The sequence below is a fragment of the Alternaria novae-zelandiae genome, assembly GCF_023758075.1.
Source record: "Alternaria novae-zelandiae strain BMP 2774 chromosome Unknown scaffold_12, whole genome shotgun sequence".
Taxonomy (NCBI): Eukaryota; Fungi; Ascomycota; class Dothideomycetes; order Pleosporales; family Pleosporaceae; genus Alternaria; species Alternaria novae-zelandiae.
This window is the reverse complement of record NW_026056972.1, coordinates 301,485-319,377: the sequence shown is the minus strand read 5'-3', so window position 1 is coordinate 319,377 and position 17,893 is coordinate 301,485. Positions and strand designations below refer to the sequence as shown.

General features: G+C 52.8%; 4 protein-coding genes across 4 annotated transcripts; 1 reads left to right on the top strand and 3 right to left on the bottom strand.

Moving 5' to 3' along the window:
- Positions 1-562: 562 nt before the first annotated feature.
- On the bottom strand, positions 563-1,605 carry J4E88_006264 (uncharacterized protein; the record flags this gene model as incomplete). The annotated part of the gene is made up of 3 exons (XM_049399893.1): positions 563-1,008; positions 1,134-1,489; positions 1,598-1,605. 3 exons carry the CDS (start codon positions 1,603-1,605, stop codon positions 563-565), a joined length of 810 nt encoding a protein of 269 aa, XP_049254204.1.
- A 4,024-nt stretch (positions 1,606-5,629) lies between these two features.
- J4E88_006263 (uncharacterized protein) lies at positions 5,630-6,955 on the bottom strand (the record flags this gene model as incomplete). The annotated part of the gene is made up of 1 exon (XM_049399892.1): positions 5,630-6,955. The coding sequence occupies one exon, from the start codon at positions 6,953-6,955 to the stop codon at positions 5,630-5,632; it is 1,326 nt and encodes a 441-aa protein (XP_049254203.1).
- A 225-nt stretch (positions 6,956-7,180) lies between these two features.
- Positions 7,181-9,610, bottom strand: J4E88_006262 (uncharacterized protein; the record flags this gene model as incomplete). The annotated part of the gene is made up of 1 exon (XM_049399891.1): positions 7,181-9,610. One exon carries the CDS (start codon positions 9,608-9,610, stop codon positions 7,181-7,183), a length of 2,430 nt encoding a protein of 809 aa, XP_049254202.1.
- A 291-nt stretch (positions 9,611-9,901) lies between these two features.
- J4E88_006261 (uncharacterized protein) lies at positions 9,902-13,635 on the top strand (the record flags this gene model as incomplete). The annotated part of the gene is made up of 6 exons (XM_049399890.1): positions 9,902-9,907; positions 9,990-10,116; positions 10,167-10,496; positions 10,549-11,177; positions 11,227-13,074; positions 13,123-13,635. The coding sequence occupies 6 exons, from the start codon at positions 9,902-9,904 to the stop codon at positions 13,633-13,635; spliced, it is 3,453 nt and encodes a 1,150-aa protein (XP_049254201.1).
- Between the last annotated feature and the right edge of the window lie 4,258 nt (positions 13,636-17,893).

The window sequence follows — 17,893 nt, the reverse complement described above, 5'->3', positions numbered from 1 at the left end:
CCGAGTGCGGTTCTATCGCGGCGGAAACAACGCTGATGTAAGGGAAAGAGATCAAGAAAAGTGTGAGCCTTTGCAATAGTTCTGCTAGCGCCGCGATGAACGACTAGGGACACCACTTCTTGGTCTGTGCGCTTTAGACTTGTCGAGCAAACGTTTTTTGAACCCTAGGTGGAGGCTCTTTCACTACCTAGGTAGAGTCAAGTGTAAGATTGTCTACGAACTACAATTTCTGGGTTCAATACGCCAGATTATGACTAAAATATGGTTTGCCTACGACGCATGATATAGGTATTGCTAGTTGAACGCGTCACTGGCGAAGACTGAGACTGGAGCGTATCGTGAGACACGAAATTTGGGCTCAAGGTTGAGCGACTATTAGAGTTACAGCAAGTGCAGCTTTCCAAGTGTACTTAGTGGCTTTCTTGGATACTTCCCGTCTAAGTCTTTATCTAGCTATTCGCGGTCATGGGCGAGGAATAGAATGATCGAGCGATCCAAAAGCGATGATGGCCGTCAGTGCGTCGGGATCATAAAGATCACTGGTCCAGCGTGGGAAGGTCGATTACTCCCACGGATACAACAACTTGATAGCCTCTTTATCCAGTCTAGAAATACCCCACTCTCCACTCGGACGTGGCAGCGGAAGGAGCGACTTTTGACCATTCTTTCCACCGGTGAGTCGAACCAAAGGGTAATTATCGGGGTTGTTCTGATCCTGATTGACAAGAGCAGGGTTGTGGCTCTGCCATGAGCTGTAGTGCATGATCGAATCGTAATCATATTCCGCGCTGTATGCCAAGCCGTCGTTCGTCCACTTGTAGTACTCTGAAGCGTCGAATTGGTAGTGCTTCGCAACATTGAAGATGTTGCAGAGTTCGTTTATGGTAAAGCCGTCGGTAGTGGCCTTTTGGAGAGCTTCGTGGTAGCCTGTGAGACTGGCGCAGTTGAACTGGACGTGGTCGTCGCGGTCTCCGCGTGAGTGTTCGTGCATTAAGCCAAAGATGTGGCCTGCACGGATTCGATTAGTTACCGCTTGTATACTGATGGAGAAGAAATAGTTGTACCTAGCTCGTGAGCTACGACTGTCTCCCTGTTAGCGGGTCCGGACAATCAAAAATTGCTTCTCAACTTACCCCAGGCCAGATCTCTGTTCGGCGCTTGTTCCGCGTTGCCGATACTCAATTGATGACGACCAGGTGAACCTTCAGCCCTATATCCCAAAGAAGACGCTGCTGCCCAACCCCCTGGAGCACCACGCTTGATAACGACGGTGTCTGCCGGAAACAACTGGTTCCAATCGCCATTCGCCAGGTAGCAGTAGATGTCCTGGCCAGGAACAAGGCGCCGTGTAAAGAGCAGTGAATGGCCGCTCTCTTTACCCCAGCGACCGAGAGAACGCTGCCATGCTCCCCAGCCCTCTGCTATGACTCCTTCAAGCTCATCTTTGGCAGCCTTGTTTTCGTAGCAGTAGGCGATTTCGGTCTTGCCGCTGTTATCGGGGTGCTTCGGCTAGCGACCGCTCTTGTCGGCGCCAAACCTAGGGATGTTAGTATCGTGGCTTTTAAAAGGTTGCGGGACTACCAACGAATCGCCGAACCAGCCCATACCTCCCTTGGGAGCGCTAGCTTTGATGTTAGTAAAGATAAAGAGACAGGAAGTACCGCGACGGCGCACCAGGCAAAGAGAATAAGGAGTATCATAAGCAACATCGTGGCTCTAGTGTATCGTCCTCGTCCGAATGCACTTTGTTCCAATAAGGGGAATTTATTGAGTGTAGTGATGTGAAATGCATCGAGGCAATCAAGGGAAGACAGATCCAAAGGCGGTAATGAACCCGGAATCTACGCTTCCGCCCAAGTCGAGTGTAGCGGTGGGAATTCGGTCCAGATCTTGGCAGCTGTAGAAAGTACAGAGTGAAAGGTTCTCATGTATATTACACCTCCGATTTCTGCTTTCTCTCGTCCCAGTGCCATCATTCTGACTTTCCAGAACGGTATGATAAGCTCGGTATTTGCAAATCCGCCGACATCATGCCAGAAGCACATGAAGATATCCAGCAAGATATATACAATCATTCTTGAAGACGAGCACCGATGAGGTCGATGTGACGCCAGAATGCTTGGTAGATAAGAAAACGCGCTTTGGACTCCGAGTGTGGTCTGCTGTTGCTTCCTGATGGTCGCTGGAGGTGTATATTAGGGTGGGAATACATCCAAATGGCTTTCAGATGTCCTCTGAAGAGTCGACGCCACCAGGACAGGATGCAGCTCATTCACACTGGTTATAGAGAACACCGGGGCATGTTGTAGCTGTCCACAGGTCATCATTGTAACAGGAGAAGCGCGGTTCGTGTGAGAGATGTCGTGCAGGAATTGGAGTATTGTGCCTAGGTAGATGCCCAGGTGTCCGCCGCCCAAGAACGCGTGTGCGTGTCGCGCTAGGCACACCAAAGGAGACTAGCGTTACGCGTCGCGTGCCCACCCACCTGGGCATGTGCGGACGGCAGCGGCAACTCACTAGCACCGAAGCTTCTGAACCTCTACGGTGCTCTCTTCTTTCTACGTGTTTGCTTGCATCTCACCTGTCACAAATCTTACGCTACTGTTGTCGCATCTCCTAAGGGGCTGCGCTGCCTCAATATTGCACTTGCCTTTCTCCGTGCACGCGATCTCGCTTTCCATCTATGGATTCTATACGACGTCCTTCGAAGAGGGTCTATTCTCACCCGCACTTCAACGAAGAAGGCTAATTACTTGCTTGATGATGCCAGGCTGAGGCATTCAAAATCCCCAAGTGTGCATAGCGCTAACCTCGTAGGTCATCTGCATGCGATCGTTCCAGGATGTGTGTGAGGGGCGCAGCTGGAGCGGACATGTCTTCCCGCCACTTCATGCATCTGGTTCGTTCTTCAGGACTTGCGCTGAGATGGTGCATCCAGATGAAACCCACAGCGCAATTTCCAGGCTTTCCAAACACCCACACGTTACCACTTGCTTTCGCAGGGTCGCTTTGCCAACGCATTCTATCAAGCTGAAGCCCCACTTTCTTCGCCCCCACGGTAGCGCAAGCGCGGCGCAATCACATCGCGACCTCAATGAGACTTTTGAACGCCCGGACGTACGAGTTCCACGATGTTTTGGGCACGGTTAAGCCCAAGTACGCAATCTTATCGCACACCTGGGAAGATGGGGAGGTGCTCTTTGAAGATATCCGGGACACTTCCAGGGCCAAATGGAGTGCTAAGAAAGGCTACTTTAAGATAAGGAAAACATGCGAACAGGCCTTGCAAGATGGCTGCGAATACGTTTGGATTGATACATGCAACATCAACAAGGACAGCAGCGCGGAGCTCTCGGAAGCTATTAACTCCATGTTCCGATGGTACTGCGACGCCGTTATCTGCTACGCTTATATATCCGATATAACAGCCGGAGGGCGGCGTTCATTGTCCGAATGTCGCTGGCTCACTCGAGGTTGGACGCTACAGGAGATGATTGCTCCAGATCGCGTGCACTTCTACGATGTGAACTGGGACTACCTGGGAAGTCGTATCTCTCTCGCAGCACAGCTCTCGGAAAGTAGTGGGATTCACGCATCGGTATTGTCGCGGAGGCATTCTATACCAACCATCAAAGTGCCCACGACAACCGGTGTGATCATCGAACTTGGAGCTAAAAAGATCAAAGCAGAATTGGAAAAGAGTGAATGTCGATGTTGCAAAAGCGCTGAAGAACAGGACGTGCGCGGAATGATGGACAGGTTCAGCGTAGCGCAAAAGATGAAGTGGGCCTCCAAACGTACGACGACGCGCGAGGAAGACATCGCCTATTGTCTGATGGGCCTATTCGACGCCAACATGCCCCTCCTGTACGGTGAAGGGAAGAAAGCTTTCTATCGGCTGCAAAAGGCCATCCTTGAGATATCGTCAGATCACTCCATCTTAGCTTTCCACACCGATCCGTCAGTAAGATTCTTCACTGGACAGCCTTCGTTCTTGGCCCCAGATCCTACGTCCTTCTGCTACGACATACAAAATATGCGCATGCCAGATCGTGGTACGCACATTAGCTTTTCTGGGACTACACTCTCTGTCGAAATGCTCCTATGTCCGCTGAGCAGAAGTCGAACACCTTGGAGTGACTACCTTGGAATCTTGGACTGCGCAATAGACGGAGACCCATACACGAGGCCGGCCATCCTATTGTCGCCTGTGGATAGCACGAAGCTGATTTTCCGACGGAGATCAGGTGAAGTCAGTCTGTTCCGGCTAGGGCCCAAACATCCTAAGGAGGCTGCTATGATGTTCGACAATCAGTGGAACCCCAAAGGACGTACGTGCACTAGGAAGCCATAGGCTTACAAGCAAGCAGCTAAACATCGCAGTAAGGTGGGACACCCAGAGAATATTATACAATCCAGATAATATAGAACAAGCTCGAATCATACTCGTTGGCGAGAAAATCACCAATCAAAACCAACGCCATGCGAAAGCACACATACGCGTCCGCATATCCCCGATCTTCCACGACTTGAAGTTCCAAGTCACTTCGTTACCACCTCTAGTCGCGGAGCACCTGCCAGACACCACATCCCGCACCGGCAGTATAGAAATCTCCAGTACACATTTTGGAGCGTTCTACATTAATTGGAATCAGACAGTGTCCGGACGACTCGTATGCAGCATCTCAAAGAAGCTACTGCCAGGAGGCCATGATACGATACAGGAATGGACAGCTGCCCCCGTCAATTTGGAGTTTGAGCCTAGAGATGTTTGTACGACCACGCCATCTCAACATTTGTGCGAGTCAAAACAGATCCTCCTCCGTGGTATTGAATCCGCTCAACTCAAGGTTTGGATTGCGATTTCCAGAGAGCTCTTCATTGGAAGAAGTCGCTTTGAATTGGAAGTTTGGGCAGACCTCTTTGATGAGAATGAGAAATGGATCTCGCCGGCAGAGATTCGGCACAAGTGGGGGCGAAACTTGTCACCGGAACCTACACCGTTACCCATTAAGATAGATGACGAGCTACTATTACTACCGCATCGCTAACGAGATTGACTCCTACCCGAGAATGAGGAACACCACGAAAAACAAGAAAAAACCACCGAGAAAACACATTTGACATCTTTGCAATGACCTTCGCGGTACTGAATGGAATTCTAAGGCTTTATGCAGCTGCACCATCTCAATTTAGCTGTTCATACAACGAAGTCTTTTGCACACTCTGCTCGTATGATATGCACCGCTGGGACTCAACCTCGTGCAAGCTACTTACCAGTAATGTATAGTTAATAGGCTTCGGATCAAAACGACGCCAACATGACAGTATCACATCGCAGATACACATGCATCGCTACCGGCGATGGAAGTCATGTCTTTCAAGCGCCCAGACCTGCGAGACAAAAATGCAAATAGTCTAGTCTAAACATGCTGTCAACATCGGTCACTACCGCAATTCGAGACTGACGTTGCAAACGCACGCGCATCATCTCACATACGTAAGCAAACCGCTACAGACTCGATCGAGGCCAGATTCTAGAAGCATCCTGGAAAGCGAAACACGAACGCCGAAGCTCTATTCAGCTTTCCACACTCCTACTGAACCCCCACAACCTCACAACCCAGCCTCATCCCTCAGCCTCCTCCTTCACACCCTCCACCTCCTTAACCTCCACAACCCCCTTAAGCACCTTCTCCCAAACCCTCCTCGCAACCCTAAAACTCCTACACCACTCCTCCCAATCCCCCACTACATCCCTCTCCAACCACTCACCTCCCCTCGCAGCAACATGTTCTATGTACTCAACAGTCAATTCTTCTTCTTCCTCCCCAACATCTCCTTCCTTCCCATCCCCAGCCCCCTTGTCATCCCCACCTCCCAACCCGTCGCCCTTCTCACCCTTCTCACCCTTCTCACCCTTCTCCTCATCAGCCCGTGCCTTGAGATCAGGATCAACAGCCGTCCACTCCAACAACTTCGCCTCCACTAAATCAGATATACCGCACGGCGTAAAGAGGATCTGCACAACGTCTTCCGGGTTAAGTTGTTTTGTGTCTGGGTCTGTTTCCGGGGCGAGCGCGTAGTACCCGAGTGCGTGGCGCCCGTCTTCGTATAGGTTCGGTAGGAAGAGGATTGTCATCGCCGTGTCTGTCTCCTTTTTCTCGTGGGGCGTGTCTTCTGTGAAAGCGGGTTGGTTGGTTTTCTTTTTCTTTTTCTGCGATTGGTTTTCCGATACGGACCGTGCGGAGGGGTTGGAGGGTTTGGAAGGTGAGGGTTCGGGCGACAGAGCTGACAGGGCCGGTATACCAGGAAGCCTCGCATTCGCCGGTAAATTGGGTAAATGCGTAATCGCCGAGTCGAAATTTATAAACGGTAGATTCCGCTCTGCGACACGTATGATAGCGAGGAAGACGGCGGGGTTGGTGGTTGTAGCGCGGTAGATATATTCTACGTAGTTAGGGCGGTTGCAGCGCGGTTTGGGCAGCTTGGTGTAGTCGATGATTGTGTCGCTGACTTCGGGCACGTAGGTACGTTCGTCGCGCTTGGACTTGGGGTTGGCGGCGTTGGCGCTGGGATTCTCATCCTCATCGTCATCATCATCGTCGTCATTGTCACTCTCATCCCCATCAACGACCGTCTCAGACCCTAAGGGCGTAACCGCATCCTTCGGAATAGTCATCTTCATATCCTCCGCATAGTCCGTCGTGATATGCGCATACGTCTTCTTCAGCGTGAGTTTATGCCGGTAGTCCACTATACCTCTCCTGAAACCCGGGGCGGTGTCGAGTTCAGTGGTGTTGACTACGATGTCGTCTTGGTGCGAGTCGAAGGGGTATCGCTTTTCTTTCTTGGGCTTTGCGGCTTGCGTGGCAGATGGGGCCGCGGGGGGTTTGGGGGCTACGGTTTTGGGGACGGTGCGTTTGGGGGGTGCGCGGTGGGGAGGTTGTGTCATTGTTGCGGGTTGGTTGGCGGTGGGCGGTTGGTGTTATGGCTATGGAGACGAGGGCGTGGCGGACGAGGTTATTGAGAAGTGCGGGCTGTAGGGATTAGTTTGAAGAAATCATCGGTCACTGCGAGGTCGAGATATATGTCCGTGCAGGGACTGCGCTTGTTATTACTCCTTCACTACATTCTCGCAAGCCAAGGCGACTATACAACTACTGTTTCCACACAAGCGCTAATCAGACTCGTCGTCCGTATCTACTCCAAGTACAAGCGATATCTTGTCATCGTCACTATCCTCGTCGAGGTCTCCTTCACCTGGCTCGGGAAGTTCAGGGACAACCGAGGCGGTGCTGGTAGCGGCAAAATCTGACGTAGCGGCTACCTCCGTAGTAGGATTAGATTTGCTGAAAGACACAGACGCTGTTGGCGCAGGAGGTATTGGGTGTGCTGTACGCTGCTCGTCTTCGCCAGTCTTTGCTCGCTTGGAAGGCGAAAGAGGACCATCTTCGCCTATCGGCCGCTTGGTTTCGCTGAATGCGGTAGGTTCAGAGATGTTAGGGCGTTGCGCAAGCGTACCTTTGCGAACTGATCGTGGAGTTGAGAGGTCAGGTTTGCTAGGTGTTGGTGCGTCTTCCATAACAAAGTCCTTCGCTGCCGTATCTGATTGCCCAGCGGTTTCCAGCAGATTATCCAACTCTTGTCCAGCAAAGTGGTCATCCGCCTGCTCCAGAGCTTGTTGCTCTTCTTCTTCAACTTCTTCATCCTCAACTTCCATCTCTTCGTCTTCATCGTTGCCATCGTCCAACTCCAAATCCTTGCCACCCAGGCGAATGACTGGCATCCTTGGTCTGAGCATACCCTCTACATCCATCTCGGCGGAGAACGATCGAGCCATGAGTGGTAGTATGCTTGCTGCGGGTTTTCCGAACTTCTTGCTTGGTGGTGGGTTCAGCACGCTAGCTACCATGGCGTCCTTGTGCTGGGTGAGAATAGCGGTACGGTCCAGACGAGCGCGCATTGAGTCAGATAGGTATTGAGCCGGAATGCTTGAGAGTAGAACCGGAAGCAGATCGTGTGCGGCTTGTTGGAGTCCAGGGAATCCAGCGTTGGGGCCGCCGGCGTTCTTCGCAGCGCCAAGGAAGCTATCGGCGTTGGCAGTGGTCTGGGGCTGACTGTTGCCATTGGCCTTGGCCTGACCGGGAGTCTGTTGGTTTGTAGGCGCCGCGGTCTCGGGCGGTAGTAGATCGTCGCAGCAAGCGCGAATGAGAGGTACGAGGGAATCGATGGTAGTTTTATGAAGAGCGACTCCAGATCTCCGCAACAAAGCAGCAATCGCCGTGTAGCATGCTGTTCTAATCTGAGCTGTCTCTTTTTCCGCACTAAATACCCACACAAGTTGGTCAATGATGGCAGGATCCAGTGCCAACGTGCTGCTCTGGGATCTGTGCGCTAGAGCAAGAAGCACTTCAATCGCGGCGACATGTACGTCTGGCAACAGTAACCAGAGGCTTTCACGCTCGTCCTTACTGACTTGGGCGTTTAGACGTACGGTGTTCTGGAAATTCTTGCTCGCCGACACGGGAATGGTAAGGGAAAGCATTCTCGAGAGTAGGTCAACAATCATGCCAACATTGAGATACACAGTGTTGGCTGTGGGACTTTCGATGTACTCCTTGATGATGTAGAGGAGGCCTGTCAAGCGTTCGCCACCAGCGAAGATTCCCGACCAGGCAGATAGATCTGAGTCCGGCTCCAGGTCTTGAACTTCGTCATCCACTGTGTGACCGTTCGAAAGAGGTGCTTCACGTGCCGTCGATTGCCAGTCTTCAATCACAGCGCGGAATACACGGTCTGTTGTTCGATGGGTAACGTTTGTGATGTTCTTGACAGCCTTTGTCCACTCTTCGCTCGAAGCTCCTTTTGGTGCACAGCAAGGTAATTGGACGTAGAGTTGGCGCGCCGCAGCTGCGATATCCGAGCAAGCTCCATGGTTGGTTCCAGTTCGCTGCTCTTGGCTGAGTTTATCAGATGGAGTGGGTGCGATGAGACGTCCGAGAAGCGGGTAAAGTTGCTTTAGATAAGACCGGAAGATGGTAGGGTGTCGGGGCAGCAGCTCGTTGAAGCTCTCTAGGATAATCTGTAGTAGACTGGCGGGGGTAACTTTGGCATTCGCTATCTGTAGACAGACTTGGACGAAAGGTGATAGCGACGGAGTAGTGATCTCGCGGATCAACGTCGGGTACTCTCTGGTCAGAAGGAAGATGCGGGTCAAGGTGATGATGCAGAGCTTCTTTGACGACGGCGAATCCGGCTTGTTCAAGAATCCAAGAAGACCACGCACCCATGGCAAACTCTTCTGCAGAGTCTCCCAACCTCCAACTTCAATAGTGGCCTTGATCAAGACTATGGCACACCATCTTCCTTGGGGAGTCCGGTCTTGGAGCAGAGTGGTGAGTAGCGTCCGGTACTTGTGTATAGCAACAGATGCTTCCGAGGACGTCGCTTTGGTACCTGAGGCCTGGGCCGAAGAGAGGAGCGCCCTGCAATTGGCCAATGACGCAGCTATGGCAGGCACGTGTTGGGGGAGCTGGGATGTCGGCGTGGACGAGATGCGGAAACTGAGCGCTCGCAGCGTCGCCAGTTCGGAAGCAATGGGCGCCATGATGATGGCGATTCCCCTGGATGTTGATTTGATCAGCCCGTCTCTGACCAGCGGAATGGCTGTTGTCGATGGCTGGTAGAAAAAAGTTCAAGGCCCGGAGTTAGCGTCGGACCGCATGCGCTAGAGCTGCAGGGATGTGCGGGCCAACTGCACAGAAGAGTGGGACTTGTGCAGTCGGTCAGTGACATGTGTACAGCCATGGCCGGCGTCGTCGCATTCAGTATTGCTCGTCGAACATGATTCCACAGACATCGCGACCCTGTCCAGAGCCAAAGGCATATTCTTAGCACCATGGTGGTATGTCGCGGTTGCTGTCCTCCCTCTCCCCTGGCGCCGAAGCAACGTCATCTTCAACAACGGTAGCTTACAGGACCTACAGACCCCCCCTGAGAGCGAAAAGGCCAAGCGCTACATACAGCAGCTGGACGAGGCTCGATGCGCCGGACGATGGGCCGACGTGCCTGAGCTGTGTCGCAAGGTCGAGAAGCATGCGCCGCACCGACGATGTCAGCAAACCTCTCTGTTTGGTCTTTCTGAGGGCTAACGGCGACCCAAGGCCTCACCCTCACAGCGCGCTCCGACGCCCAGATAGCCGCACACAGCACCAAGAGGCCCTCGACCGCCTCCTCTGCCGCCTCCACCACCGGCCTGTCACAGATCATACCCTCGCTGCTCGCAACGATCGAAGAAGATGGCACGCAGGGTCAAGACGCCTTCCAGGCCAACGTCTGCCTCGGCTGGGCCCATTACGTGCTGGACGAGCCGGGACTCGCAGTTGCGCGGCTTCCACAGGACTTTGGGGCAGTCGCGACCCAGCTGTCGGGCGAAGCAGGCACGCTGAGCGGCTGGTCTCGGGTGTGTCTGGTCAAGGGCACATATCTCAAGGGTACAGCTATACTGTGTAATCTCATTCTGGCCAGAGAACTGACGTGATCTAGGCTCCGCGCTGGAGAAGACAGGTGCGATTGGCGAGGCAGCCACGATCTACTCGTCAATAATACCCTGGCTGTCCACGACGACTACCCCGAACACCGAATCGGCCCAGTTCAAGATGTGGGGAGAACAGTCTCTCGTCCGTCTTTGTCAGCTGTCCGACCAGTCGATGGGTCTCAGTGAGCGAATCAACGCGTCCGAGGCTCTGCGCACCTACCGCTACTGGGCAAAGTTCTGGGATGCAACTTCCAAGAACGCCGCTTCAGACGTTGGCAACTCAGCACGGTACCGGCGGTTAGCATGGAAGGCCTACTACGACTCGCTATCAACGATCCTCCGCTATGACCTCGCCTACGAACCCGATTCCACACCCATCATACAAGAGAAGCCAACGCCTACCGCACAGTCAGACGCACGTCTACGGCAACGGGCGGAGCTTAAACGCGTCGAGGCTGTCTACGAGAACCTGTTGATACGAGAGACACACTTTCCCAAAGCCAGCGAGACCAATCATGAAGTCGAAACGTGGGTGGATTCCGTCATGGACAACTGGCGCCTCCTCTGCGGCCCCACGTGGAGCGACGATGATCTAGGTGAGGGAGGGAAAGAGGGTGTTGCGCGAGGCGTGCTTGATGTAAGTTACTCAACTACCACAAGAAGATCCGATAGCTAATATCATCTAGATCCTCTATCGAGCCGCCACCAAGACGTACCACTCGACCCAGATCCTGCGCAACCTCTTCGTTGTCCACGCATCTCTAGCCGAGCCTGAGTTGGCATACAAAGCCTACGATTCCTATGTCGAGATCATCACGCGGAACAAGGATCGATCGGAAAAGTCAGGCGAACTCGAGGCTGGCATTGACGACGACAGCACGGTGTTGAGGACTTCCGCCGAGGCCATCAGGATGCTTTGTAGATGGGGATCTAGGCATGACGCCGAAAAGGCTCTCGAGATTGCTCACAGTATCGAGCACTGGTTGGAGCAGGCAGATCACCTTCGCTCAACGTCTGATGCCCGCTCAATTGCTTCGAGCACATCTTTCGTCGAACCCACGGCCCTAGCTGCCGCCTATTGCGCCATTGGCATCACACAAGCACACTGGGCACGGCTCACTTACGAGGTTGAGGCTAGGGCCACGATCCAGGCCAAAGCTGTGCAGTACCTCAGGAAGTCGCTTTCACCTAATCTCGGCGACGAACATAATGTGGAAGCTCTATACGCCCTCGCTTTGGTTCTCGCGGAAACAAGGGACATCCCCGGTGCCATCAAAATCGCCAAGCGTGCACTTTCTCCAGCAACAAAGGGCACCACGGTCAGTGTAGACGGAGTTCTGTCGGATGGCATCACCACTGAATATGGACGCGAACGCAAGTTGATACCAGTGTGGCATCTTCTTGCCCTGCTTTTGACGTCACGGTCTGAGTATACCGCTGCTGAGAAGGCATGCGAGGCGGCTTTCGAACAATTCGGCGATCCTGCTGTTCTGTTCGGTCGTGATTCGGGCGCATTCCGAAGCGAACACCTCCAAGAGGCTGCCGGTCAAGAGCCTCTTGAATCTGGCATTGTCGATCGCATGGAACGTTTCGAAAAGAGCAACATACTGCAGATCAAGATGACGCAGCTGTCTCTTCTTGAGATCACCGATGGTGCCACCGCTGCGGTTGACGGATGTGACGAGCTCCTTGCACTGTACGGTCGACTGTTCGGCGATCCGGCAGCTGACAAAGTCAAGACTCCACCCGAACCTGCGTCGCTGGCGCCTCCAAAGACCGCCTCGGGCACACGAGGTAGTATCTTCCGCGGACGAGGGTCAGTCAGAACGACTCAGCAAGAAACTGTTGATCGAAGTAAATCTGTGGTCAGCTCCAAGACAGCTACGACACAACCGGAAGTGCCTCCTGCGATTCAAGTCACTGATGACAACGGCGCAGCTCCTACTAACGGTCATCACCGGCACCATCTGTTCCACCACCACCACAAGCAGGATGATGGCCAGGCCGGCAAAGACACCGTTCCAGAGGTACCGCCGCTCCCAGAACACGTCCCAAACAGCACTCGTGCACGCAGTAACACTGCAAACTCAAAATCGCCTCGACGCATTTCCAATCCCAGCTCTCCAGGAAAGTCAATAGAAAAGGGTGACACACCACTTCCACCCGTCGCCCATAACCTAGATCACTCTTCTCCACCTTTGGGTCACGAAGATCAACCGCCGAGACAGGATACTCGTTTACCTTCACGCCTACCACATGCTGACTACATACCCGCGGATCCCCACTTTTCCAAGATCCAAGAGCGTCGTCAGAAAGTCTCGTTGCTGGTCAGCATATGGATCTTCATTTCTGGACTATATGCAAGAGCGCATATGTTCCAGGATGCTAGGGAGGCTGTTGCCGAGGCATTGAAGCTGGTCGAAACATTTGAAGCAGAGGTGTCATTGGAACACTCAACAGCCAAGGCGCTCGCTGACAAAGGGTGGGGCGGCGGTAAGAGTGTGGAGGAGCTATGGGCGGATGTGTTCGCTGCTGTAAGTCTCCCATCATCTTCGATATTACCTCTACTGACATTGCTACAGCGCGCAGAACAGCTTGTAGCCCAATCGATGAAGCATGAAGCTCGCGCAGACTTTGAGCGCGCGCTACAACATTTCCCAGACCACCTTGAAGCCATCGTCGGTCTTTCAAACATCCTTTTGGATATCTACAGCGAGGTCATACCGCTGGAGCCTGCCAACACCGATACTATCTCCCCTCCGCTACAGTCATCGGCCTCTTCAATTCATACAAAGACGTCGACATCGAAGACACAATACCTAACCTCTCACACGCCGTCGGTAGAGAACCAGCTCTCGTCACCCACGCTCACCCGTCTCGCGGCCCGTGACCGCGCATTCGGGCTACTCTCCACACTTACCAAGCTTGGTGCTGGTTGGGACTACTCCGAAGCATGGTATGCGATGGCGAGAGCCTACGAAGAGAGTGGGCAAATCGACAAGACAAAAGAGGTGCTCTGGTGGTGTGTAGAATTGGAAGATACGCACCCCGTGCGCAGCTGGAAGGTAGTAACAACCGGCGGTTTTGTACTATGATTGAGATTGCAATAATCGTACGTAGATTGGGCTGTCCGTATACCCGTCCTAATTATGCAAGTTTGGATCCCCTTTAGAACCATCACTCCGAACATAATTCAGTCATCACAGTCCTCAAACCAAATCCCCCACCCCCAACCCCCCAAAATAAACAACCCCCCTCCCCCTCATCCCCGCACTCTTCACCCCCTTAATCACACTCTTATGCACAACAACCTCCCTCATACCCCACCCCTCCAGCCCCCCAGCCCAGCCCCTTAACACCCCACCCTCCCCGTCCAAAAACCTCACTTTAATACTCAAGCACACCGTCGTCGCGCGGCGGCATGTAAACGCCCAGCACGCATGATACACCATGCGTTGCAGTAACCAAGACAAGTTGGTATGCCCAGGCCGCAAGCGAGCCAGATAAGGATGCGCAGGGAAGAATATCCGATACGCGATACTGCGGGGGAGGGATGTGGTTGCTGTGATGGGGCTGCCGGTGAAGGAGGTGGGTATGTCGATTGTTACGTTTAAAGGGGGGTAGGTGTGGAGGGTTGGTGGGGGTGTTGCGGTGGGGAGGTAGGAAAGGATTCGGAGGATGAATGTTGTTACTGCTTCTAAGATGCCCACATCTGGATCTGGGGAGGTGGTGAGCGTCCACATCTTGAGCCTCTTGGACAGCTGCTCGGACGTGATTCCGCCCTCTCGGTAACGCCGGATAGAACGGATTGTGAAGTCTCGTCTTCGCGGTTCTATGCGGTGGAAGAGGAAGGTCCAGAATGTGGGTTGGAAACGGAAGGAGTCGTGTAGGTTTATCACCCCCAGCATATGTTCTGCATGGATTATTATTGTGGGGGCGGAGCTTTTTATGGAGGAGAGGTAGGGGGAGAGGATGTAGGATGCTTCGGTACGGATTTGGTGGTTTGTGGCGAGGAGGGAGATGCCTGGGATTGTTGTTGTTACTAGGGTGAGGTGGTGTGGCCCGGATTTGAGGGGGATGGTGTGGTGTTGGGTTTTGGGGACGAGGTGCGTGAATATCTTTTGCCGGAGTTCTTTGGGGAGGGAGAGGAGGGGGAACGGCTTTGGCGGTATAGACGTGGGCGGGGGTGAGGATGTGGGTTTTCCTGGCGAGGGGATCGAGGGAGGTGGTTCTGTTGGGCCCATGGTTGTGCCGGGATGCGCGGGCTGTAGGATTTATTGGTGTGGTAGCTGATATTGCCCTGGTGTGACTCTGTAGTCTAGTCTGAAGTAGGTGATTATCTGTCCCATTAGGAGTTTGTGATAGTGAGACAGTGAGATGAAATCTTCTTTCACCGGTACAAGCGAGCAGAGGCATTTTCGTTCCACAGTGTTGGTTTCAGGGTCGAGGAGTGGATTCTGGTTACCCACGTGTGTTCCAAACTATAGCTTTGCTCTCCGAACGCGGAGTTACGAGACATGACTAGAATTTGTGTCGCATACGCGCTTTCAGAACTGCGTAAGTAGATTCTAAAATGTTGCATACTCCTGCCTTGATGATATCTCTGTAGATGTGTAGTCACACCTAGTGTGGTAAAGGGCTTTGCTGTAACCAGAACGTGGTGGTCAAAGTAATGTAAATATACACGAATGATTTGCGCATCGGTCTCACTCCGATGCTGCTGATAGAAGTTGAAGTGCTGGTTGATGGGCAGCCTCGCCAATGACACAAGGTCAAGCAGAGGTTGAGTGTCGTGCTGGACGATCGACACGTCTCCATGGCTGCATATATCGTCTGAGACGAGAGTTGTCGATGTTCGAGAGCGGAAGAGTGTCAACGTCGAATTGCGCAGTCGCATAGCTGGTGAAAGTGTAGGGGAGGTTGCATGTGATAGTAAGGCACGCGCGACACAGGCGATTCAACGCCACGACCTGACGTCATTGGTCGGAGGGAAGACACGAGCTACCTTGGACCCGAACCTTCGCGTCTTTCACCCCCGGCACCATTCATCTCCACACACTATGGCTCCTTCCTTGCTCATCGCTGAGTCTCAAATGAAGGCGAAGGCATTTCGCATTACAGCAGTAATGTCTTCGACCCTGGCACGCTCAATCCCGCGTTGGTCGCGTCCCAATGCGGCTTCCACGGATATGAGGCGCGATGGCAGCGCTCGCTCATACTCCCCAGCTCTTGCCTACAGCGACGGCTGACATGGCAAGCATGAACGATCCAGAGGCTGTCGCAGAGAGCGTGGATGTCGTCTGCAGCCCGGACTTGTTTGTTGACGCATCGCGCCGAACATTCCATCCAGCCATCTCACCGCCGCCATCGATAACGCATCTGGATTATTACGAGACTATCAGCACGAACCATTCTTCTCCGCGGTATTGTTACTACTGCAGCACTCAACATGAAGGCCGCTTTCCTGCTTCGTGTGCTTTCGGCCACGTCGCTCCTCGTCAATGCAAATACCAATTCGATCGATCAGAAGCAGCGGGAAGGTTCACTTGATGACTCTATCAAATCTCAGCAAATTGTTTCCATGAATGGGATGCTGAGCAACGTTGACGGCTCTTGGGGAGCCCCGAGTGGCATGATGCTTGCGAGTCGGTCGGATCCAGATCGTATGTGCTTTGAGCCCTCGATGGTCAACTGAAGGCTAACTATCAAGACTTGCACACATGGACAAGAACAGCTGCGTTAGATCCTCAACAAGATGTCGTCGCACTTCGTACGACAGCTCTTATAGTCGATGCTAAACATATACTTGCGGAAGCAAAAGGCGCAAAACAGTACTCACGCGCGCAAAAGACCGTCAAAGCTACGTTATGGCCCACCATCACGGATGATCTAGAAATTATTACTCGGTCCTGGAATCGAACCAGTCCTGATGTGTGGAAAGAAAGGAATGCCTCTTCGTTCTTCACTCTCTCAGCATCACATCGCGCTTTGGTCGAAGGCCTGGCACTCTCAGAGACGTTGAACCGAACCTGCGACGGCTGCACTTCTGCCGTGCCACAGATATTCTGTTTCATGAGCAGTTTCTGGGGCGATAATTATATGCACGCAAACCTCAACGCCGAGGACCAAAGAAGCGGAATAGATGCGAGCTCTATCCTCTCCTCTATTCATACGTACGATCCTCAAGCCGGCTGCACAAACAGTACCTTCCAACCATGCTCTTCCAGAGCCCTAGCCAATCACAAAACAGTGACCGACTCTTTCCGCCCTCTATACGGTATCAACAATGGTATTGCACAAGGCCAGGGAGTTGCCGTTGGAAGATACCCCGAGGATTCTGATCACGGCGGTAATCCGTGGTATGTGACCACACTCGCGGCCGCGGAGCAGCTGTACCTGGCCAGACTCCAATGGCTGGACCTTGGAAGTTTGACTGTCGATAAAACTTCGCTACCCTTCTTTCAAGACCTATTACCGGGGATCCATGTCGGTACTTATGGCTGTGGTGATCTATACACCTCTCGAGCCAACAGAGAGTTCAAGTCGATCCTCTCTACCGTACGCGACTATGCCGACAGCTATTTAGCCATCGTACAAAATCACGGATCTCCAGATCATGGGTTTTCAGAGCAGTTCAGCCGGGACGACGGCACACCTATGTCGAACTCTAGTTTCGCCTGGTCGAACACCGCCTATAACACGACGATCAATCGTCGTGCTGGTCTCAAAGGCGATAGCTGGGGCGAACCGCTAAATAACGCTGTCGATACGTCGCAATGCTACTGTCACGCTCGTGTGAACTTCCAGGTTCGCTCAGATCCAGGGATCCAGATGTTTGTTGTTGGCAATGTTCCAGAGCTCGGCAATTGGAATACGAGTCAGGCTAGATGGTTGGATGATGGTCGTCCGCATCTTGACGAGCATCATCAGTATTACGCGAATTACTCTTCTCAGCTCGATGTACCCGCGTTGTCAAGAATCACTTACCATTACTACATACGGGCTGATACCCCTCATGAGGAAATCCACAACAGGTATAGGTTTGTTTACACGGGCGAATGTGGAAGCAACGTTGACACAGTTGGAGATGTTTTTTACGCTGGTCACGGTCATCTACAATGACAATCGACTTATGGTTGAGAAATGGCATCGCATCGTTGAGGTTGGTTGGCTCTTCATTCCTAACATGAGTCACTCCTAAATGCTCAGCTTACAATACATGTCATTCTCATCAAGACATTGATCTAAAGTCCTGCTCATTCTTTTGCCCTCTCACATCGGCGCGGCGGAGCATCCTGCCTCTCTACTAATACATGCACAGTCTCTAGTAAAGGTTCTGCGACACCCTACATT